Genomic DNA, 22,852 nt, shown 5'->3' with positions numbered 1-22,852 from the left:
AAACAAAACCCACAGTTTCTAGGAAAGATGCTTTTTTAGGGTGTATCCTGGCATAGTATGTTTATGAAAATTATTTGACCTTTTATTTTGTAACAGGTGAGAAATTGGTGCCTGGGGCCAGAGAGGTCCTGACAGAAATATTTAAAAGCTGTGCCCACTCAGAGCAGACACTGAGCCTAACACCAGCGAAACCAATTAGGGTCTCTGACATCTATCTTAGCAAAGAACAGATCAACTCCCAGAGTCCAGGCAACCTCCTGCACCTCTTCTTCACCAACGTCCGGCCTCCAAAGAAGGTGCTGGAGGACCAGCTCACACAGGTAGCCACTCTTTCCACGTAGTCTCTGTGCTGAGCCTGGGTTCCTCTTCTGAGCTGGCCTGAGAATCCCCCTCACTACTTGTGTGCTCTGCAGATCCTGAGGAAATACGGCGTGCCCAAACCCAAGCTGGATAAGAGCAAGTACAGCAAAGCCGGGAAGGAGCAGCACCCTGTGAAGGTGGTGAGCACCAAGCGGCCTGTCACCAAGCCACCTGCCAAGGACAAAGCTGTGCTCAGCAATCTCAGGTGCACACCCAAGGAGCTTGGGAGGAGGGTGGCTATGGTGTGGCCTTCCAGCAGGCGTCTGAGAGACTGTGGCACCCTGGAGCAGCCAGGCATGCCATCTATCTTCTGCTCTGCTGCTGAGGTCCAGTCAGTCCTTAGCCTCATCTACTGCAAGTTAACATTTTATCTCACCTCCTGGGCCATGTGAACTGTCAGGCAGACAGTGTGCCTTGAGAAAACATCACACGCGTATACTTTGAAATAAGTCAGACTTTATCCATACACATAAAGCAGTCATTTTAGAGACCTCCTAAAAGCTTGTAGGGAAAGACTGACTGGGGCCGGGTACATACCTCAGCAGCAGAGTGTCCATTCAATGTCTGCAGGACCCAGGGCCTTTTATTTATATACATGTATCATTTTCTTTTTCTTTTTTCTTTTTTTTTTTGCTTTTGGTTTTTCGAGACAAGGTTTCTCTGTGTAACAGCCCTAGCTATCCTGGAACTTGCTCTGTAGACCAGGCTGACCTCAAACTCACAAAGATCCACTTGCCTCTGTCTTCCTGCTGGGATTAAAGGCGTGTATCACCACCGCCCTGCAGTATGTATCATTTTCTTAACTGACATAAAATTCAGAAGAGGCTGTGGCAAAAAGACCACAGACTCAAGGCCTATTTGGCCAGAGAGTGAGTTCCTAAATTGCCTGTCTCAAAACAAAAAGCCAAAAGACTGAGGACACACGTTTAATCCACCTCTGTGAGTCTGAGGCTAGCCTGTTACACATACCAAGCCCCAGGACAGCTAAGGCTATATATTGAAATCGTGTCATCTCAAATAAATAAGTAAATAAATAGGGCTAGGGATATAGCTTAGTGGTAGAGCAGTTGCTTAGTATGCCTTAGGCTCTGGGTTCAGTTGCCAGCACTACATAAATAAATGAACAATAACTTACTTCAGGGTTCTCTTCGCTGAGACTGATGTATTATGTTAGAAGCCTTCTAGAGCTGTCTGTGGCATGCTAGTGAATATATTCATATGGAAATGTGGGTACTCTGCACAGTGTGAGTCCCCTGATATTTCTGTTTTAATACTAATCTTGGCTCAGCACAAAAATAACCTCCCCATCTTTTTGTTTGGGTGGTTTGGTTTGATGTTGGTTTTTTGAGACAGGGTCTTTTTGTATAACCTTTGCTGTCCTGGAACTTGCTCTGGAGACCAGGCTGGCCTCAAACTCACAGAGATTCACCAGCTTCTGCCTCCCAAGTGCTGGGCTTAAAGTTGTGCACCATGACCACCTAGCAACTTTCCTATCTTTTAAAAAATGTTCTACAAGGGGGCTGGAGAGATGGCTCAGAGGTTAAGGACACTGACTGTTCTTCCAGAGGTCCTGAGTTCAATTCCCAGCAACCACATGGTGACTAACAACCATCTACAATGATATCTGGTGCCCTCTTCTGGCATGCAGTCATACATGGAGGCAGCACACTATATTGGATACATAATAAATTTTAAAAAAAATCTTAAAAAAAAGATGGAACAACACCATTTTAAAAAAGCGTTCTATAAAAATTTATTTGTTACTACTGTGTAGGTGTGTGCACCTGGATGAACTTATGTACACCACATGCTTGCAGATGCCTGAAGGGGACCCGGGAATTGGAGCTACAGATGGTTATGAGTTACCTTGTTAGTGGCGGGAACCAAATCTGGGTCCTGCAAGAACAATAAGCACGTCTAACTCTTGAACCATTCTTCTCCCTTTGAGCCTACTTCCTTTCTTTTTTTTTTTTTTAAAATGTGTAGCCCAGGCTGGCCTCGAACTCGTGATCCTCCTGCCTCTGCCTCCTTCAGCAAATCCTACCGGCGTGCGCCACCACAACCGGCCCTACTTCCTTTCTTATTGGTAGTTCTATAATATTCCATATTTGAGTCTTTATATATGTTTAGTGTAATTTTTTTCTTTCTTTTTTTATTTTTTATTTTTTTGAGGCAGGACTTTTCTGTGTCTCTCTGACTGTCCTGGAACTCACTCTGTAGACCAGGCTGGCCTCAAACTCAGAGATCTATCTGCCTCTGCCTCCCTCTCAAGACCAGTGAGGGCAGGGGTTGAATGTTTGGGAGTGGAGACAGGATCAAGGATTCAAGGTCAGCCTTGGCTATGTAGTATGTTCCAACTTAGACTACGTGAGACCCTGTCTCAAAAAACAAAAACCAGTACTTACTTTACAACCCCAGCTAGGCTCAAACTAGTGATCCTCCTATATCAGCTCAGGAATCACTGGCACTCCTTGTCATGCCTAGCTTAGTTTATAACTCCATCCTCACTGTTTTGATAGCCCTTGCACTGCAAGTGTATTTAGAAGAATTCTGTGAGTGACCAGACATACCCTATTCCCTTCCATTAATCCACTGTGTGGAAATGACCCTGTCCTGCAGAATTCCCAGTGCTGACAGCACTCGGTGATGTCCCTGTGCTGCTCAGTACTGCTGCCCTGTGGTTTCTCGGTAGCACTGAAAATGTGAGCGCAGCTGAGAACCTGAGCTTGTGAATTACTCAGTTTTGTCTAATTTAACCTTAGGTAGCTAATCCTTGCTACTGGCTACTTTGAGCAATGCCACTCTAAATATATAGAAAATGTCTGAAAAGAGTTTCAGGAGTTCTCATGTCTTAAAGCATTGGTTTGTCTTTGTAATCTGCTCAGAACAAAGCCTTAAACTCAGCCCTAGGTACCCCTGTGCCATAGTTGGGGTGTGTGAAGTTCTGTGTTTCATATTGGGAGGTGGCGCAGACATGCACACCCTAACTGCAGTGCTTTGGTTTGTAGCAGGACTGCATTAAGTGAGAAGAAGCCAACCGTGAAGGCAAAGTCACCTGAGAAAAGCAAACCAGATGAAAAAGATCCAGAAAAATCACCCACCAAAAAGCAAGAAGGTACATTAGTACAGGCTGGAGAACCTGCTTTCATCCTGGGGACAGCAGCCCACTCCAGGACAGGCCTGTTGGCCAAGGCCTGCCTGGATGGCTCCACCCACTAGGATAGCCCAGCTCTTTATGCTCCAAGCTCTTTTAAGTTGTAGTTGAGGTGAGACAATGTTTATACGGACAGTGGGATGTATTCCTGACTGCCAGCTTTGTGGCCATCAGCTTAAGGAATAAATATAAGGTGAAGAATAGATAGTTTTAACTGAAAAGTAAAGGTGTGGAAATTTGCTTGGGGTTTCTAGAAGGCACTTGCCTGAACCAGTGAACTAATGAGGGAGGGCCTTAAGACATCAGCAGAGAAATCTGCTCACTGTGTACGAACTGCTTTGTTAGCCTTATGCTTCTGAGACTTGGAGAAATAAGAAAGACGGTAAGCCATGGCAAAGCCTGGGTGAGAGGTGGAGTATGTGAATGCTGCATCGCACTTGTGACAGGGCTGGGGACAATAGAGGAGGGGAGCTAGGCAAAGGAGGAGGCCATGGACAAGAGGAGCAATGACAGACAGTGAAGGGCCACAGTGTGCAGGCTTTCCACCCTGATTGTGCACATTCTTGTTCCCACCTCTGACGGCATGCACGTGCTGTACCATCAGTTCCTGAGGAAAAGTACCTGACCCTAGAAGGCTTTCACAAATTCGTCATTGACAGAGCCAAGCAAGATATCCGCAGTGTCTGGAGGGCAATCTTATCCTGTGGTTATGACCTTCATTTTGAGAGGTGAGAAATGGGCCTTCCTCTAGGTTGAGTCTGGGATAGAACTGGTTTTGGCAGGTGGATATCTCAGCTGTCATCCTGCTGAGGGTCTGCTCTGTCTGTGATGCTCCAGCCTTCGAAGCTACTCCCTGAGTTTACGTGATTTTCAAGTGACTTTTTCGTACATGTTTGAAAACAGACTGTTCTTTTCCTTCAAATCTTGACTTCTTGGTGCCATTACACACATGGCTGAAATAGCAGACACTTCCCCATGCAGTTCTGGAGGGTACCTGGGGCCTCCAGTGACCAGCGCATGGTCCCCTGCTCATTTCATCTCACTCAACCTTTCTCTGTCCTTGTATGACCTAATCTCTGCTTGCTTGCTTTTCTTTTCCTTCCCTCCCTCTTTATTTCTTTTTATTTATTTCTTTCTTTTCAAGACAATGTCTCACTATGTAGCCCTGGCTGTCTTAGAGCTCCCTATATAGACCATACTAACCTTGAAGGCATAGAGATCCATCTGTCTCTGCCTCCTAAATGCTGGAATTAAAGGCATTGGCCACTATGACTGGCTTTAATCTCATTTTTCTTAAAGTGACATCCACCCTGTTGAGTTGGGGCCCACTTGTTGGCTGAGGTTTCTGTCCCACCCTGTCCCACAGTCATTCAGTCCCAAATAAACACACAGAGGTCTGCGTTATTCATAAACTGATTGACCTATTAGCTCAGGCTTTTTATTAACACTTTCTTACATCTTATATTAGCCTATTTTTCTTGTCTGTGTTAGCCACATGTCTTGGTAACTTTCATCAGCAAGGCATTCTCATCTTGCTCCCTTCCTCTCTGTCTGGGTGACGACTGCAGACTGAGCTTTCCTCTTCCCAGAATTCTGTTCTCATTGCCCCACCTCTACTTCCTGCCTGGCTACTGGCCAATCAGTGTTTTATTAAAAATAATACAAGTGGCAAGATAAAAGACCATTGTCCCACAGCACCCACTTACATGATTTTATTTAGCTTTAATTCTATAATTATCATAGTTATCTCTCCAAGTGCTGTCACACAGTATTGGGGCACACAATTTAGTCCCTGATAAGAACATTGCTTATTCTAAAGTCTTCCTCAGATTTCCTTGGGTCTCCATTGTTCCCCTTCCCATGAAGACAGCAAGGCATGGGCCAAGCCTTCAGATCCAATGGACTGAATGAGCAGGGCTCATTCCTGTCCACAGGTGAATATGGAGCAAACAAGGAACCTGCAGAACTGAGGAGACCAGTACTCTAAATCACACACAGTCCCTCAGCCTTGTCCATAGGTGGACATGCTGAGCCACAAAGGAGGGGCTGTCCAATATAGACATTCTCAGAAATCAGACTCAGAGACTTACTTGGCGGAGGTGATCCCATGATCACAGAGTGCTTTTTCCAGGGTGCAGCTTACCCATTACACTCTGAACATGCTGATCCCTATAATTTTGCCAAATGAGGGAAACCCAGCCCCATCATTTGTAGCCCTGGGGGACTATGTTTATACTCTGCCCTGATTTGAGACTCTGCTTACTATTGAAGACATTAATTAGGTTTAGTTTTTCAGTTTTTCACACAGTTGGTGTTATGGGGTTCCATGCAATCATTCGCACGTTGCCCAGAGTTCCATTGCTAGGTATAGCACAGTTTAGGCAGCAATTTCCAGGGATGGACATGCAGGTTGCACCCAGTGTTACTGCAACAATATAGCCTTGCAGTAAAGTACACTTCAAGTACACCTTGGTCTGTCCTGTGTAGATAAATGCTGGAATGGGGTCACATAGCTGAGGGAACCATGTTGGTACCAGCAGCAGCTACGTGGTGGGCACTTGGGCACCATGTCATGTGCTTCACAGGCAACCTCTCATTGAATTCTTGTGACAAGTACACCAATGCCATTCTGAGCTCATGTTATGGAAAAGTAAACCGAGGCTCAGAAGTGCTTTAGCCCAGGTCACTGCGTGGTCCCCGTATCTCCTGAGGACCCCATCCCTCAACCTAATAAGAGGGAAGCACTTGTGCATGTGGGTTTCCAGACTTCCTACAAGGCTCCTCTGTGCCCACACCCTATTGTTTGTACTCTGAAAAGCTTTCCCTCATGAGGAGCAATCTGGTCCTCCCCCCAAATCCCTGAAAGACAGGGGTTAGGTGTGGCTCTAACAGTGTCTTACCAGGAAACTGTCTTGCCCCAGGTGTGCCTGCATCGACGTCCGACATGCACAGAAAGCCTCCAGGAAGTGGACTCTGGAGATGGATGTGGCTCTTGTACAATACATCAACAGGCTGTGCCGCCATCTTGCTATCACGCCAGCACGGCTTCACCCTCACGAGGTGTATCTTGACCCAGCTGATGCCACCGACCCCAGGATGGCCTGTCTCTCGAGTATGTTGCCTCTAAGGGTATTCACCTATGTTAGAGGAATACTTAGGGCTCTCCATGTGCATCAACCAAAAGGGCAGAGGGAGCTCTTATGCTGGATTTTGTTTAATGCTCATTAAAACAAAGCCAAGGCTGGGTAATGAGCTCAGAGTGGCAGAGATTCCTGCCACCACACCCACTGAGGTCAGGCTGCTGTGAGGTAAGAGGGTCAGATCACTGCTGACCTGTGGTAGAGGATTGTCCATGGGGTGGGCAGCACATTTTCCTTAAAAACAAGAAATAAACAGCAAGAAAGCACTAGTTAGTTACCACTCCACCAGGCATCACCCTGGCAGAGCCCATGCAAGGCTGCACACAGGTGCCATAGGGCCACTGCCTTCCTTGGCAGCAAGGGCAAGACCCTTGTTCTTCTGGATGCGGGAGACAAAGATGGGCAAGTTGTCCATGATGCTAGTCTCTCATAGGGGAAAGGACACAGCTATGAAAGGAAAAGAGCTAAAAGGCAGTGTGTTTTGTCACTGCCAAAGGCAGATGGGCAAAGAACATGCCAGACTGCGCACTGCATTTGCCACTTCTTATAATCTGTCATTATTTCAATGTTTAAAACCCATTTAGGGGGCTGGAGAGATGGCTCAATGCTTAAGAGCATTGCCTGCTCTTCCAAAGGTCCTGATTTCAATTCCCAGCAACCACATGGTGGCTCACAACCATCTGTAATGAGGTCTGGTGCCCTCTTCTGGCCTGCAGACATACATGTAGACAAAATATTGTATACATAATAAATAAATAAATATTTTAAAAAAACACAAAAAAAACATTTAGGGGGCTGGAGAGATGGCTCAGAGGTTAAGAGCGCTGACTGCTCTTCCAGAGGTCCTGAGTTCAATTCCCAGCAACCACATGGTGGCTCACAACCGTCTGTGATGAAATCTGGTGCCCTCTTCTGGCCTGCAAGCATACATGGAAGGAATGTTGTATACATAATAAATAAATTTAAAAAAAAAAACAAAAAAAAAACATTTAGGGGCTGACTCTTGGAACCCTAGTCTTGTACTGGGTCGCCTTGCCTAGCCTTAATATAAGGGAATGTGCTTAGTTCTACTGCAACTTGCTATGCCATGCTTTGTTGATACCCATGGGAGGCCTGTCCCTTTCTGAACAGAAATAGAGGAGTGGTTTGGAGGAGTAGGGGGCAGAAGTAAGAAGAATGAATGGGAGGAGAGGAGGGAGGGGAAACTGTGTTCAGGATGTAAAATAAATAAATTAATTTTACAAAACACACACACACACACAAACATACATGTAGGGTAGAAAGTGTAACCCAGGAGCAGAGTGCTTGTCTGGTATGCATAAGACCCTGGGTTCTGTCTCCACAAAAACAGTAAGATCATATGTAGCCCTGGCGTGGCCCAAGAGAAGGATAGGAGTACGACTTGAATTCCCAGGGCCTCTCCTCTGGATCTGCTATGTACTGACTTGTGTTCCTGGAGAGCCCCTGACCCAGGTGTTCTCCTGGGAACAGACTGTCTGGCTTGGCCGGCACTCAGCCTGACCACCTTCTCCCTGCAGATGTGCCTATTGAGAGCTTGCGCCTACGCTTCGCACTCCTCCAGTCTCTCAACACCACACTGGAGACCTTCTTCTTGCCCCTAGTGGAGCTGCGCCAGACACCCATGTACACACACAGCATCGCTGCCCTGCTGAAGGAGGCAAAAGGTCAGTGCTGGGCCACCCTCAGAGCTGGCGAGCAGGAAGGCTTACCCTTCTTCTGTCAAGCAGCAGCTTCCCTAAGAGAAGCTAATTAAAAGTAGATCTCTGAAAAAAAGAAAACTGTAAAAGTTCAATGCGTTCTGAAATAAGGTTGGTGCCATTTGCCCAAGGTGCCCTTAGGCATTAGTTAGTGCAAGGCTGTCTGTCCAGTCCTCTGTTTACACACAGTGAGCTGGGGCGGGACAGAGACAGGTGGGTTCTGGGAGCTTGCTGGCCAGGCAGCTTAGCTGAATCAGTGAACTCCAGTTTCAGTGAAGGACTGTCTCAAAGGAATAAGACAGATAGTGACAAAAGAACACGAGCATCCTCCAGGCCTTTCTGCATCATACACACCCACACAGGGAAATGCAGACACATACACCAAAGAATAAGACGGGCAGAGATAGAGAACCTTATGTTGACCTCTATCCTCTGCATAGGCACACGTGTGTTCCTGTACCACACACATAAAATAGATGGCATTTTACATGGTGTGTGGTTTTTTTTTTTTGGTTTTTCTTTTTTTTTCTTTTTCTTTTTTTTTTGTTTGTTTGGTTTTTCGAGACAGGGTTTCTCTGTAGCTTTGGAGCCTGTCCTGGAACTAGCTCTTGTAGACCAGGCTGGTCTCGAACTCACAGAGATTCGTCTGCTTCTGCCTCCCGAGTGCTGGGATTAAAGGCGTGCGCCACCACTGCCCGGCTACATGGTGTGTTTTTATCTCCCAGCTTGTCTGTGTTTCTGGAATACCCAGGAGCCTCAACAAAGGGTTGAGGGGTGAACATGGTCTTCCCTGGGTTGCAGGGGTGACTGGGAATGAGGAGAGGCAACTACAGCCCGCCTCTCTCACACATTTCTCTGCAGGACTGATCTTCTACGACACCAAGGTGACTGTGATGAATCGAGTGCTCAATGCCACTGTGCAGAGGACAGCTGACCATGCAGCTCCGGAGATCACCTTGGACCCACTAGAAATTGTGGGAGGTAGGGCAGGCTTCGGTCCTTAAACAAACTGGCCTGAAACCACCAGGGAGGCCTGGAGAGTGGTAGGGCAGTCCCACCCCTTACTCATTGGGCTGCCTTTGTCTGTGTATTAGCTCCTGATGGGACCTTCCAGCTCCAAGGAGGGGAAGAAGAGGCGCTTAGCCTTCCCTGCCTCAGCGCCTTTCCTCTCTGTAGGAGGTGCAGAAGCCATTCTACCTGGGAACATGCCCTAGTCCTGTAGTACAGACAGACTTGTTGTAGGCCTGAAGCAAACATGAAGGACTCAAGGGAGGAGCCAGGTGTGAATTTTGGGGAAAAGCCTCTGAGAGCCTCTAGGTTAGCTACCAGAGCACCACATATGCACAGTGGGAAGAAAAGCCGGCCTGTGCTGACCAGGCTTGAGTCTCCTGGTGAACAGGTAGGGTGTGGCTGCTGAGCTTATGATCTACCTTCCACTTCCAGGGGAAATCAGAGCCTCAGAAAACTCCTACTTCTGCCAGGCTGCCCGACAACTGTCCTCTGTGCCATCTTCTCAGCTCTGTGTCAAGCTGGCCAGTGGTGGTGACCCCACATATGCCTTCAACATCCGCTTTACTGGGGAGGAGGTTCATGGCACCAGTAAGTGGCTGGGTGCACTGGGTCGGGGCGGGGGGAGGACTGAAATCCAAGGAGTGCCCTGCTGGTGAGAAGAAATGCCACAAACAGGTCTGGTGGCACAATCCTGTCATACCAGTCATTTGGGGGACTAAGACAGGAAGGAGCATCACAAGTTGAAGATCATTTGGGGGTTATAGGTGAGTTCAAGGGCAACCAAGGCAATTTTGTGACACTTTTCTCCAAATATAAAAAGTAGGGGGAAAGGAGAGCTGGGGTGGAGAGGACTTAGGTGGAAAGAGCCGGGTGTGTAGGGAACTGGCAGTATAGATGACTAGGGATATAGCAGGACTGGAGGTATACAGGGCTAGAGGCTCAAAGGGATGGGGAGGGCTGGAGGAGCAGAGGGGTGGAGTGGAGGGGACTGAGGGAGCAGAGGGGTGGAGTGGAGGGGACTGAGGGAGCAGAGGGGTGGAGTTGAGGGGACTGAGGGAGCAGAGGGATGGGGTAGAGGGGACTAGGGGAACAGAGAGATGGAGTGGAGGGGACTGGGGGAGCAGAGGGGTGGAGGGGAGGGTACTGTGGGAGCAGAGGGGCGGAGGGGAGGGGACTGTGGGAGCAGAGGGGCGGAGTGGAGGGGACTGGGGGAGTAGAGGGGCAGAGTGGAGGGGACTGGGGGAGTAGAGGGGCGGAGTGGAGGGGACTGGGGGAGTAGAGGGGCGGAGTGGAGGGGACTGGGGGAGCAGAGGAGCGGAGTGGAGGGGACTGGAAGTATGTTCAGTTGTAGGGCACTTTTATGAGCTCTTAGGCTCAATTCTCAATGCAAAGTGGCAAAAGTAAATGTCATGTCCTTGTACTGGGCTACCAAAATCAGACTAGCATCCATTGACCTGTCCTGTCACCAACCACATGGGGAACTAGTGCCTGCACTTGTTTGAGACCTTGGTCTGTCTCTCCAGATGTGGGGACCACATCCTTCTTAGCACACCAGTCCTACCCACACACCTTTCCTAGTGAGAGGCACAGCTAAGCAGCTGCTTGAGCCCAACGCTTGAGTTGCCCATGATTCATACACATGGGGTCCCTCCATTAAAGTGACACTCGGCATCATAACACTCATTGGCAATTAGGAAGAACAGCTGAGATGTCCCTTAGCCTTGCCAGTCATGTTTGGAACTTTTACCTGTTTTAAGTGGGTGAAGAACCCACTCTGCCCCCCTTTCCCTATGTTCTGCCCCATGGATAACACAAGCAGCCTCAGTCAGGGAAACTTTTGAATAGTGCCATGATTCAGTGAGCAGCTGCATCCATGAGTGCCAGGTGCAGGCTCCATGTCTTGCTGCAAGACCAGCATCTTACCATCACACAGATGGGGACCTGAACTCCAGAAAGTTTTGCAGCATCCCCACAGCCCGCTAGGCAGTTGCAACCCCAAGCTGAAGCACTGCTGACCATGGACTCCAGCCTGAACCAGGCTCCTGCCTTTCAGGCCTTGACAACTTGCCCCAGATTGGGCTTCCCCAAGGCCCACACCCAGCCTACAGTGTCCTGAACTCCCTTCAGCCTTCTGATCCATGAGTGCCAGCAGGAGCATTCTGAGTGAGAGGGGACAGAGGGGCCCCAGCTGTCTGCAAGGCTGCCACTTCTGGCCATTCTCATCTGTATTCACTGAGGCAGAACAGCTCTGAGAGATGTTGGGAGGCAGCACTGAACAAAAGCAACCCCTTCCACTGGGGATGCTGACACAGTTAAGCCAAGCCTGGGACTGGCACTGGCTTCATTTACTCCTCAAGCTTCAGGTTCCATTTCTTCCCCCATATGACAGGAGACAACTAAGCCTGGGCACAGGTACCTTTGTGGAGAGCTGGGGCCAACAGCTCAGCAGACTCAACCTCAGGCCTCCATGCTCAAACAGGCAAGGCTTCTTTCTACACACTATAGGAGTTGGCAATAAGTTGGCCTTGCCGGCCTGGCAGATGGTTGTATGGAGGAAGTGCTGTCCAGGGAACCCTCAGCCAATGCTGAGACCTCATGGTCTGTCTGCTCTGCAGGTGGCTCCTTTCGTCACTTCTTGTGGCAGGTGTGTAAGGAGTTGCAGAGTTCCTCACTGTCACTGCTGCTACTGTGCCCCAGCTCTGCTGTCAACAAGAACAAGGTGAGGCAGGGGCAAGTATCCTTGTGGTCCAGACCCTCTCCACAGAATTTCCTGGCCCAGGTGGGGTAGCTTTGATGCCCAGCTGACTGAGCATGGGACACATGCTCAGAAGTGACCTGACCTTATCTTGCAGGGCAAGTACATCCTGACGCCAAGCCCCATCACCTACGGGGAGGAGCAGCTGCTGCACTTCTTAGGCCAGCTGCTGGGGATTGCCATTCGTGCAGATGTGCCTCTCCCCCTAGACCTGCTGCCCTCCTTCTGGAAGACGCTGGTTGGCGAACCCCTCGACCCCGACCAGGACCTGCAAGAAGCAGACATCCTCACTTATAATTACATCAAGAAGTTTGAGAGTGTGAGTGAAGGCACACTGTTTTGGGGCAACAGGGCCTCAGGGTAACCTGGGCTAGCACTCCATAAGGACCTAAGCTTCCAGGGAAAGGGAATTGGGATTCTCCACAGAAGGCTTGTTTTGGGACCAGAGCCTCAGGCATCCCATGCAACTGACAGAAGCAGATGGATGTTGCTGCCACTCTATGGGTGCATTTACCATGTCTATAACCAAGAATACAATGGAGTATTCCAGCAGCTGAAAGACCAGGTGTGTGTATGTGCATGCATACACACCAGGTTAGGGCTTCCAAAAAGGAGCAAGAAGTGAGCGTGGGACCCATGCAGACAGCAGAGACTTATGAAGCTGGCATTCCTGCTTCCCTTTTGCCCTCTCGCAACACATGTGTAGATGGTCAGGCTATAGCCCTCCTCCAAGAGGAGGTGCCCAGTGCATGCCTTGTAGCTGGGTCTGTGGAGCCACTAGAGAGTCTCATTGCTTTTGCAGAGCCACTGTGTCCCTGTATAGGCCAGGCTGTCTCCTCAGGAGCTCCAGATTATCCTTCCCTGTATACACACCACACTGAGGACTTTCTTCCACTCTTCTAGCACCAAGGGAAGAGTGTCTGGAAGAGGTGACAGGGCAAGGCACAAAGCTGTCAGGGAATGCATGCTTTCCTTACCTTCAAGATTTGAGAGAGATTTGGGAAACGGGCATCCAGCTACTCCCTCCAGGTCCCCTCTTGCTGACATAGGATGAGATGTGTGTCTGAGGCCTGGCAAGGCTATTCTCTACAGGACCTTGGCTGAGGGAGTTCGGGCTGATTCTTGTTTTGCCTCTGTCACCTCAGCCTGTGAGGGACCTCAAGGACAAGTGGTTTATTGTTCCCTTTAGCCACCACAGGGAGCAGCAAAGCACTGGCTGTTTGTCTGCATAAAAACAGAACCACTGGCTGAACAGTGGGGATGGTGGTGGTGCAAGATTTAATCCCAACACAGAGGCAGAGGCAGAGGCAGATAGATCTCTGAGTTCAAGGCCAGCCTGGTCTACAGAGTGAGTTCCAGAGCATCCAGGGCTACACAGAGAAATCCTGTCTTGAAAAACCAAAAAAAAAAAAAAAAAAAAGTAAAAACAAAATAAAAAGAATAAAAAACAGGAACACTGAAATTATCTGAAGGGTCCCAGGAATATACCCACTGTGGGCTGGGAATGTGTGTGTCTTAGCCACTGTTCTTTATTATAAAGAAACACTGTCTTAATTAAGGTTTCTATCACTGTGAGGAGGCATCATGACCATGGAAACTCTTAGAAGAAAAACGTTTAATTAACGTGGCTCACTTACAGTTTCAGAGGCTCAGTCCATTATTGTCTTGGCAGGAAGCATGACGACATGCAGGCATATATGGTGCTGGAACTGGACCTGAGAATCCTACATCTTGCAGGCAACCGGAAGTTGACTGAGACACTGGGCAGTATCCTGAACATAGAAAACTTCAAAACCTGCCCCCACACTGACACACTTCTTCCAACAAAGCCATACCCACTCCAACAAAGCCACACCTCTTAATAGTGCCAATTCTTTATGAGACTATGTGGGCTAATTATTATATTAGAACTACCCCAGACACATTACTAAGGCAACTCATAAAACAAAGCATTTAATTGGGGACTTAGGTCGTTATCATCATGGCAGGAATCAGACAGGCATATGGCATTGGAGAGGTAGCTAAGAGTTACATCCTGATCCACAGGCAGAGAGGGAACTGGGCCTAATCTGAACTTTTGAAACCATAAAGCTTCCCCATCCTCTAACAAGTTCAAACCTCCTAGTCCATCTGAAATGGTACCACTCCCTGATGACTAAGCAAGCATTAGACCATTCTTCTCTCTCTCTCTCTCTCTCTTTTTTTTTTTTTTTTTTTTGTTTGCTGAGACAAGGTTTCTCTGTGTAGCTATGGCTGTCCTGGAACTAACTCTGTAGACCAGGCTAGCCTCAAACTCAGAGATCCACCTGCCTCTGCCTGAGTCCTGGGATTAAAGGTGTACACTACCACCCCCAGGCTGTATAAGAGTCCCATTCTTATTCAGACCACCACAATGTGGCTACTAGGCAGCTTACTGAAAGCATACCAAAATTCTAAGTGGGAGCAAGGGGCCAGAACAAGCAGTGGTATACAAGCAAGGCAGGACCTATAGAAATACTGGTGCCTCTAATGAATAAGTACTGTCTCTTGGGCTTGTGAGATGGCACAGTGGGTAAAGGCACTTTTCACCAAGCCTCACCATCTGTGTTTGATCTCCAGAAGTAAGGTGGTAGAGAGAGAACCATGCTCACAGGTTGTTAAGGACTCTTTGGGTGGGTACTCACTGCTGGGGATGGATGATAGACTCTGACCATGACCCCACTGTTACTGCCTTTAGCTGTAGGCTGGTTCCCCTGGGTCAAATCTTGTCATGTCCCCTGTAGCCCAGTATGTACATCTTCTTGGGAGAGAATTAAGTCATAACTCTTTGGTAGGTAGCAAGTGACAGAAAGCCCAGCTCCAACCAACTAAAGAACATTACAAAAGCAAAAATGTCCACTCTCAAAAGTCATAGATGTCAGACAGTGGTGGTATGCCTTTAATCCCAGCAATCAGGAGACAAGAAGCAGGAACATCGATTTGAGGCCAGCCTGGTCTACAAAGTAAATTCCAGGACAGCCAGGGCTACACAGAAAAACCTTGTCTTCGGGCCAAGAGATGGGGTGTGGACGTGTGGAGTATATACTTACTGGCTAGCAAGATGGCTTAAAAGGTAAAGGTGCTTGCTACTAGGTGCCCTCCTTCTCCATAAATAAATCTGATTTTGAAATTCTTGGAAAGGGGCTAGGGAGATGGCTCTGGGGTTGAGAACATTGACTGTTCTTCCAGAGGACATGGGTTTGATTCCTGGCACCACATGTCAGCTGTAACTTCAGTTTTAGGAGATTCAGTGCCCTCTTCCGATTTCTGTAGGTTCCTGAAAGCACATGGTACAGACACATGCAGGCAAAACACTCATACACATCAAAACATTTTAATCATAGGGGAGAAACATAATGGCTTGACTTTAGGCAAGACTGAATCAAGGAGTTCAATTGATGTCATCAAGTCTTAGACTCACATCAAAGACCCTTATTCCCAGTACTCAGAGGCAGTTGGATCTCTGAGTTCAAGACCAGCTTTTTAAAGGCTGGGGAGATGGCTCAGTGGGTAAGAGCACTGGCTGCTCCTCCAGAGGAACTCTCGGTTTCATTTGCCAGCTCACAACCATCAGTAACTCCAGTCTCAGGGATCTGATGCCATCTTCCCGCCTGCATGCCCTTCCCTCTGGGCAGTGCATGCATGTTATGTACAGACATAGATGCATGCAAAACACCCATACACAATAAAAAATCAGTCTCAGAAGCACACACCAGAATCCTGGTACTTTGGAGGAGGAAGCATGAGACTCAAGAGATCATCTCCAACTTCAAAGGGGGGCGTTCAAGGCCATAATGAGACCTGGTCCCAGACAAACCAGACCAAAAAAATAAAGTCAGTCTTAGGCCAGGTGTCTAGAGCAGGTGTTTAATCCTAGTTACTTGGGAGACTGTCGGGAGGATTATGAGTTCATGGTCTGTCTGGGCTACACATCAAATATAGCAACTTAGCAAGCTCTTGCCTCAGACTACTAAAAAGTGGTAGCAGTCCCTGGAAGTGGACAGAAGGATCAAGAGATGCACTCGGGGAAGAGGGCTGCCCTCCAGACAACCTCACTTTGAGTTCCCTGAGCCTGCCCCGCTATACAGGCACAGCCCTGAACTAGTGGCAACTCTGGGCCTTTGACTATGCCAATGTTTGCCAGCTGGAGAACAGTTCCACTGCTAAGGGGCTTGGCAGCAGTGCATCAGTCAGCCTCACCCTTCCTGTGCCCTGCAGATCAACGACGAGAGTGAGCTGGAGGCCTTGTGCGCCGAGATTGCCTCCCAGCATCTGGCCACTGAGAGCCCTGAAGGTCCCAAGCCCTGCTGCCGGTTTACCTACCTGACCATGACTGGCGAGGAGGTGGAGCTGTGCAGCCGTGGTCGGCACATCCCTGTGGCGTGAGTGTGTGACATGGTGGGGGTGAACCACACCAGTAAGTGGGGGATGTTCGTAGGGGATGGCATAAGATAGGAGGTAGGACACTAGGCACAAAGGAAAGATGATCTTCAGTTTAAAGACTTTCCTTAAAGCGGTAGTTCTCAACCTGTGGGTCGTGACCCCTTTGAGAGTCAAATGACTCTTTTTCACTGGGGTCATATGTGAGATATCCTGCATATCATATATTTATATTACAATTCATAAGAGCGAAATATAACTGGATAGCAACAAAAATAATTTTATAGTTGGAGGTCACCACAATATGAGGAACTGTGTTAAAGGGTCGCAATGTTAGGATGGTAGAGAAACCACACAGCTCTGAAGGAGAGAGGTGAGCCACTTAAGCCAGGGCTCAACCGCCTATGTAGGTGTGGCCCTCAGGCCCAAGAGCTGTGCCATCACTCTCCCCAACCCTCACTGTTGGTCCTCAACCCAGCAGTTGGGAGAACAAGGATATCTACGCGGCAGCCATCCGGAGTCTGCGGTTGCGTGAGCTACAGAACGTGGAATGTGTGACAGCTGTGCGTGCTGGCCTAGGCTCTATCATCCCCCTGCAGTTGCTCACCACCCTCAGCCCACTGGAGATGGAATTGCGTACCTGTGGCCTCCCATACATCAACTTAGAGTTCCTAAAGGTAGGCAGCCCTTCAGGCCTGTCTCAGCACTCTGCCTTTGCCACAGTTGCTCTGTGTTCTGGCCCACACACAACTCCTACCCCTCGCCTGGGATTGGGCCAGGCCTGCTCACACCTTGGCCTTTCTTCCCCAGGCTCACACCATGTACCAGGTGGGGCTGATGGAGACAGACCAGCACATAGAGCTCTTCTGGGGGGCTCTGGAGACATTCACTCAGGAGGAGCTGTGCAAGTTCATCAAGTTTGCCTGCAACCAGGAACGCATCCCCTTTACCTGCCCTTGCAAGGATGGGGGCCCCGACACAGCCCATGTGCCACCATACCCCATGAAGATTGCCCCTCCAGACGGCACAGCAGGTATTGCCCTTCCCAGCTCCTGTTCTAGGTGGGACCTTTAGGTCCTTGTGGAAAACAGTGACCCCACATACCATGACTTATATGTAAAGGGGGAGGCTTGGTGAGCTCTGTTGCTACCCAGCCCTGATGCTGCACAGCATCCAGCATTTAAAGAAAGCGAAGGAGCCATAGCTTTAAATTCCTCCCTCCCTCCCTCCCTCCCTCCCTCCCTCCCTCTCTCCCTCCCTCCCTCCTTCCCTCCCTCCCTTCCTTTTAAATTTTTTTGGTTTCTGTTTTTGTTTTCCAAGACAGGGTTTCTCTATGTAATAGCCTTGGCTGTCCTGGAACTCACTTTGTAGACCAGGCTGGCCTTGAACTCACTGAGATCCACCTGCCTCTGCTTCCTGAGTACTGGGATTAAAGGTGTGCACCACCACCGCCAGGCTAAATTTCTTAACATTATTTTATTTTTAGTTGTACTAGAAATTAAATCCAGGGACCCCATGAGCTAGGGAGACTAGATACCTCGGAGGCACATGTCTAGTTTCTAAACTTTCAAATGCAGAAACTGATCATTTCTGTTTTGATTTTTTTTGACAGCATCTTTTGTTTGAGTCTGGCCTCAGATTCACTCTGTAGTTGAGAATGGCCTTGAACTTCTGATCCTCCTGCCTCTACCTCCCAAGTGTTAGGATTATAGGTGTAAACTAGTATACCACCATGCCCACTCAAAAGGATAACTTTGCCTCCTGTTGGGGAATCAAACTCTAGTGTGACAGGTGGGGATTTTTACTACTGTACTTGTGAAGACAGTAGGAGTTTAACCTATGGAACTCACATTTTGAAAGGAAGGAAGACAGGCTGGTCAGGAGCTAGCAAGATGGTTCAAGCCTGACTTGAATTCTATCCCTGGGACCCATGCGGTGGAGAAAGCTGACTCCTATAAGTTGTCTTCTGATGACATGTGGAACACTACACACACACACACACACACACACACACAAAATTTTTTTTTCTTTTAAAGCCACAGTGGCATACTTGTGGTCCCAGCTCTGGAGAAACAGAGACAGGCTCACTGTAGCCAATCCAGCCTGCCAGAATTATCCTCTGTCCTCCAGACACACAAGCACACATGCACAGGGACACAGAGACACACACAGTGTACCTGCACGCACATGCACACACACAGAGAGAGCATTTGCCAGATAAACAAATGGGTGCCAAAAAGGCCAGCCTGTCTCCAGCCCCCTAAAGTGGGTGTTGTATCTTCTCTAGGTCCCCCCGACTCCCGCTACATCCGAGTGGAGACCTGCATGTTCATGATCAAGCTTCCCCAGTACTCCTCCCTGGAGATCATGCTGGAGAAGCTGCGCTGTGCCATTCACTACCGAGAAGACCCCCTAAGTGGCTGATGGGAGTGAACCAGGAGGTTAGGCTATCACCAAGGCATCATTCTGCCGACTTGGGAAGCTTGCCAGTGCAGGCACATCCCTCCAGGGTCCTGAGTGAGAAGCTGACGACATTTTGCTTTTCTGAACTTTCGTCAGTGTCCCAGAGCCACCTGGAAGACACCTTTTATATGTGTCCGTTTGTGAGGGTCTGTTCCTTTGCTGCCTATTTGTGGTACATTTGTAGGATAGTTTAGTTCAGACAGTTTGTGTCTAATTTGATCTTCCTGGACACTGTCCTCGGTGGCTATCAGATTCTGATGCCACAAGGTTCCAGCTGGTTCCTCATCACAGAGTCACCAGTGGAAAGCTGGGGGAGAGATGACCTCAGCCACACGAAGTGTTCTGTTCTCTCTACAGAGTATCTCCACAAATGTGTGTGGCCAGTCCTGCCCTCCTGCTCTGAGCTGGCATCTCTCCCAGAGGCACTTTCTGCAGGCCTCCCTTCTTCCATCTTGAAATGGTTGAGCTAGTGCTCAAACATGCAAGAGACATACAGGGAGCTCATGTGTTCATCTTCCTGCTTTACCATGTGTTCCTGGCCGTAATTTTTTGTTTGTTTGTTTGTTTTTCTTTTTTCCTTTTTTTTTTTGTAAAATCCCACAGAGGCCCCTTGTTTCCTCCCAATTCAGACAGTCCTATCTGCCATCTGTCTCTTCTGGGTCCCTGGGCTGAGTTTCCTCTGATGACTCCTCAGGAGCAGACACCCAGGAGCTACTCCAGGCCTTAGTTCAGAGACAGGTTGGGTACCTCCTGGTGGTTGGAGTTGAAAAGACAGCAAGCTGGAGGGATAGTGCTGAATGGGCCTTTTCTACACCGACTGCACAGGAAAGCACATGATTCCAGCCTGCCCCACTCTGTGCTCAAAGACGGCCCTTCCTCAGCACAGTGCTGGAAGGAACCCAGGGAAGGGTTACAACCTGTCTTTAAATACTGAGGTGCCTCTGCCCAGTAAGGGCTGCATCAGTGACCCAGACGGAGACTGCAGGGGATTCCTCTGTGCCCTGACTGATCTGCCCAGCACCCTTCACACCCCAAGTATGTGTGTGTGTGCGCCAGGGCAGAGCTGCCTGCAGGTTCGCCTACTACCCCAGTGCATCTGTGCCCTAAATAAGTCTTTGTCCAATGGTACTTTGTTCAAGAACAATACATGCCACCTGTTGGACAGTCATTTGGGCCTTGCCAGTCATCACAGAATGGCAGTGCTGTAAGCTATTGTATGATACTGTGCACACAGAAGTCCCGAGAAGGGTAAGGATGGTACATTCCTCTCCACAGCATCTGGCCTGCCAGAAGGTGTGCAAGGTTTAGGGTTGGCATGCCAGCATCCGTCTCCTCCCTGTTACGCTTAGGAAATGTGTTGAGGACCATTACAGAAAAGACCCCCACCCAACCCCATCCGAGGAAGAGATACACCCAGCTCAGTGTGACTGCCATGCCAGTCACTGGGCTGCAGCACTCACTTAAAGGAGAGTGCCCAAGTAAGTCCTGCTCATAAAGAAGATAGTGGCCTCTGCTCGGGACCACCCCAGCGACCTTAAGGATCCTGACTGCATTCTACAGAAGGAAGGAGCCTCTGAATTTACTAAAGTGGGTTTTCATCCCTGTACCCTCAAATTCTTGGTTCCCTTTAATCCTCTTCCCATGAATGGACTTGGGATTCTGTCAGCTACCTCCTCAGGAGGGTTCTGGAAGCTTATTTGGCCCATTCCTTGATTAAATGACAGCTGTGAGTGAGATATCTGCTGCTAACTCAGCTGCTTCTCCTAGAGAGCACACTGAGGTTCAGACAGATCCCAACCTTGGCCCTGAACAATGTGTGCTGTAAAGTTACTTGATGTATATTTATTATAATTATTTATGATTGCGTTAACAGACTCCCATTCAGTCTGATGCCATTTACACTATGCTGTGTAAAGGAAGCTCACTACAGGAAAAAGTCACACCAATAAATAACCTTCATCTAACTGATTGACCCTAAGAGTGTGTGATCATGTCCTCTTGCTGAGTAAGCTCACAGGCTGGCACTGCTTGATGGCTCTGATCCCTAATGTCACAAGTGGCTAGGAATTAACATTTGTAGTTAGCAGGGTCTCTCTCTGCACTCATTCCATTAGCTTATGAACACCCTCTTCCTGGTCCACGTGGAAGGGTAGAGTCATGGTCAGAGCTCAGCCTAGCCCTGCATATGCTGCCCACTCTGTCCTGACAGCTCATCTGCTCTGGAGCCTGGCATGGGGCTTTTCCAGAGCCAACTATTACTCTGGAAGCATTTGGCTGTTTCTAAACAGTCCTTCTTGGAGTGGCAGTGCATCTAGAGCTGCTTGAACAGCGACCACCCATCCCAGGGACCCCAATTCTGTTGTAACCTGCTTGTCCCCTCCTACCGCTCCGTGGCCATCCTCACTCAGACTCCTAAATACATCTTCAGAAAGGACCCATGTGGGTGCCAACCAAGCAGCTTTCTCTTTCCTAATCCTGTCACTGGAAACAGCACAAGCCAGCACTCACTCACTGCTCTGCTCACACTTGGACACAGCAAGGACTCCCCACTCTGCAGTATCCTCTCCTTGCAAAGCACATTTAGAAGGAGATGCCCTCAGCTGGGACACAGGGAGGTGTTCCACAGCACCCTAGGGCACAGACACTCGTGTAGTCTGGGTCATGCAGTGTGACCCTGAAGGTTTTTGGTTTTCTGCACCATGTGTCCACGGCAGCTCTACTGGGTGGAAAACCAGTAGAAAGGGATGCATATTCTTCAGGACCCACATGAGAGACACCAAAGAGTCCCAACCCAGCCAGCAAGGTGAGGTCTGCCAGAGCAGAATGAAGCATCCACCTGCAACACCTCAAGCGTCTGAGGATTGGTCCCAGAAAGAAGCCAGCACGGTAGTGACTGGGGAGCAACTCCCCTGGGTGTGCACAGGCCTTTCTGTTGGGAGGCTCCACTGTGAAGGTCTCTAATGAGGACTGGAAGACAGTGGAACCAGGGGCACACATCTGCTGTACAGAACAGTGAAATATCTGTGAGGGGTCGATCTTAGGTCACAGTTTCTGAACAAGGCCAGCCCATGTAAAATGACTGAGTTGAAGGAAACATTCTTAGGACTCATGCTGTTTCCTGTTTCAATTTTAAAAAGGAATGTGGCTGGGCAAAGTGGCACACACCTTTAATCCCAGCCTTGGCAGGCAGAGGCAGGTGGATCCCTCTTGAGTTCCCAGCCAGGGCTATGTAGAGACCCTGTCTTCAAAAAAGAAAAAAAGAAAGAAAAAAAGAAGAAAGAAAAGAGTGGGGACTGTGTGCCAGGAGAAAACAACAGAATCTCAAGCAGTTGGGGGTGGGGGTAGGGGCGTTCAGGTGTCCTAAGGAGAGATGGCTCAGAGGTTAAGAGCACTGGCTGCTCTTCCAGAGGTCCTGAGTTCAATTCCCAGCAATCACATGGTGGCTCACAACCATTTGTAATGAGATCTAATGCCCTCCTCTGGTGTACGGGCATACATTGAGGCAGAATGTTGTAAACATAATAAATAAATAAATAAATATCTTTTTAAAAAAAAGAAAGAAAGACCTGGGGAAGTGCCAGCTGATTGTCATAGTGAAGGCTGCTGGGAGCTGCCTAAGGGCTTAGTGCCCATCCTGACTGTCTAAGCAGACACAAACAACCTGAGGGGACAGAAGACAGGCTTTGAAGGTTGGCATTAAAGCAGTTTAAGGATGAAAAGAAGTTAGTCTGTGGAGAACCAAAGGACAAAGAGATGTTTAAAAATTGTTAGGATCAGTCCAGGAGTGCAGTGGTCTTTGGGGTTCTGTGAAGAAATGCCAACACTGCCTATTTTGAGTCCAAAAAGCTCTAAA

The 22,852-nt window shown here is 48.7% G+C and overlaps 1 protein-coding gene across 10 annotated transcripts in view; it reads left to right on the top strand.

The window, feature by feature from the left end:
- Hectd4 (HECT domain E3 ubiquitin protein ligase 4) overlaps positions 1-20,963 on the top strand; it is a 186,293-nt gene extending 165,330 nt beyond the window's left edge. For 4 of the 10 annotated variants that reach the window (XM_075980708.1, XM_075980718.1, XM_075980663.1 and 1 more), the window contains exons 63-76: positions 97-320; positions 414-565; positions 3,369-3,475; positions 4,119-4,242; positions 6,436-6,626; positions 8,193-8,339; positions 9,234-9,353; positions 9,816-9,971; positions 11,999-12,102; positions 12,236-12,457; positions 16,375-16,538; positions 17,015-17,213; positions 17,347-17,569; positions 18,824-20,963. In XM_075980708.1, the coding sequence (XP_075836823.1) occupies positions 97-320; positions 414-565; positions 3,369-3,475; positions 4,119-4,242; positions 6,436-6,626; positions 8,193-8,339; positions 9,234-9,353; positions 9,816-9,971; positions 11,999-12,102; positions 12,236-12,457; positions 16,375-16,538; positions 17,015-17,213; positions 17,347-17,569; positions 18,824-18,960 (2,270 nt within the window). In that variant the 3' untranslated portion in view covers positions 18,961-20,963. Of the gene's footprint in view, positions 1-96; positions 321-413; positions 566-3,368; positions 3,476-4,118; positions 4,243-6,435; positions 6,627-8,192; positions 8,340-9,233; positions 9,354-9,815; positions 9,972-11,998; positions 12,103-12,235; positions 12,458-16,374; positions 16,539-17,014; positions 17,214-17,346; positions 17,570-18,823 lie in introns of those variants that run through there. The other 6 variants (XM_075980735.1, XM_075980727.1, XM_075980682.1 and 3 more) reach the window with 4 other exon arrangements.
- The last annotated feature ends 1,889 nt before the right edge of the window (positions 20,964-22,852 follow it).

Source organism: Microtus pennsylvanicus, chromosome 1 (assembly GCF_037038515.1).
Source record: "Microtus pennsylvanicus isolate mMicPen1 chromosome 1, mMicPen1.hap1, whole genome shotgun sequence".
NCBI classification, from domain to species: domain Eukaryota; kingdom Metazoa; phylum Chordata; class Mammalia; order Rodentia; family Cricetidae; genus Microtus; species Microtus pennsylvanicus.
This window is presented reverse-complemented; position numbering and strand designations above follow the sequence as displayed.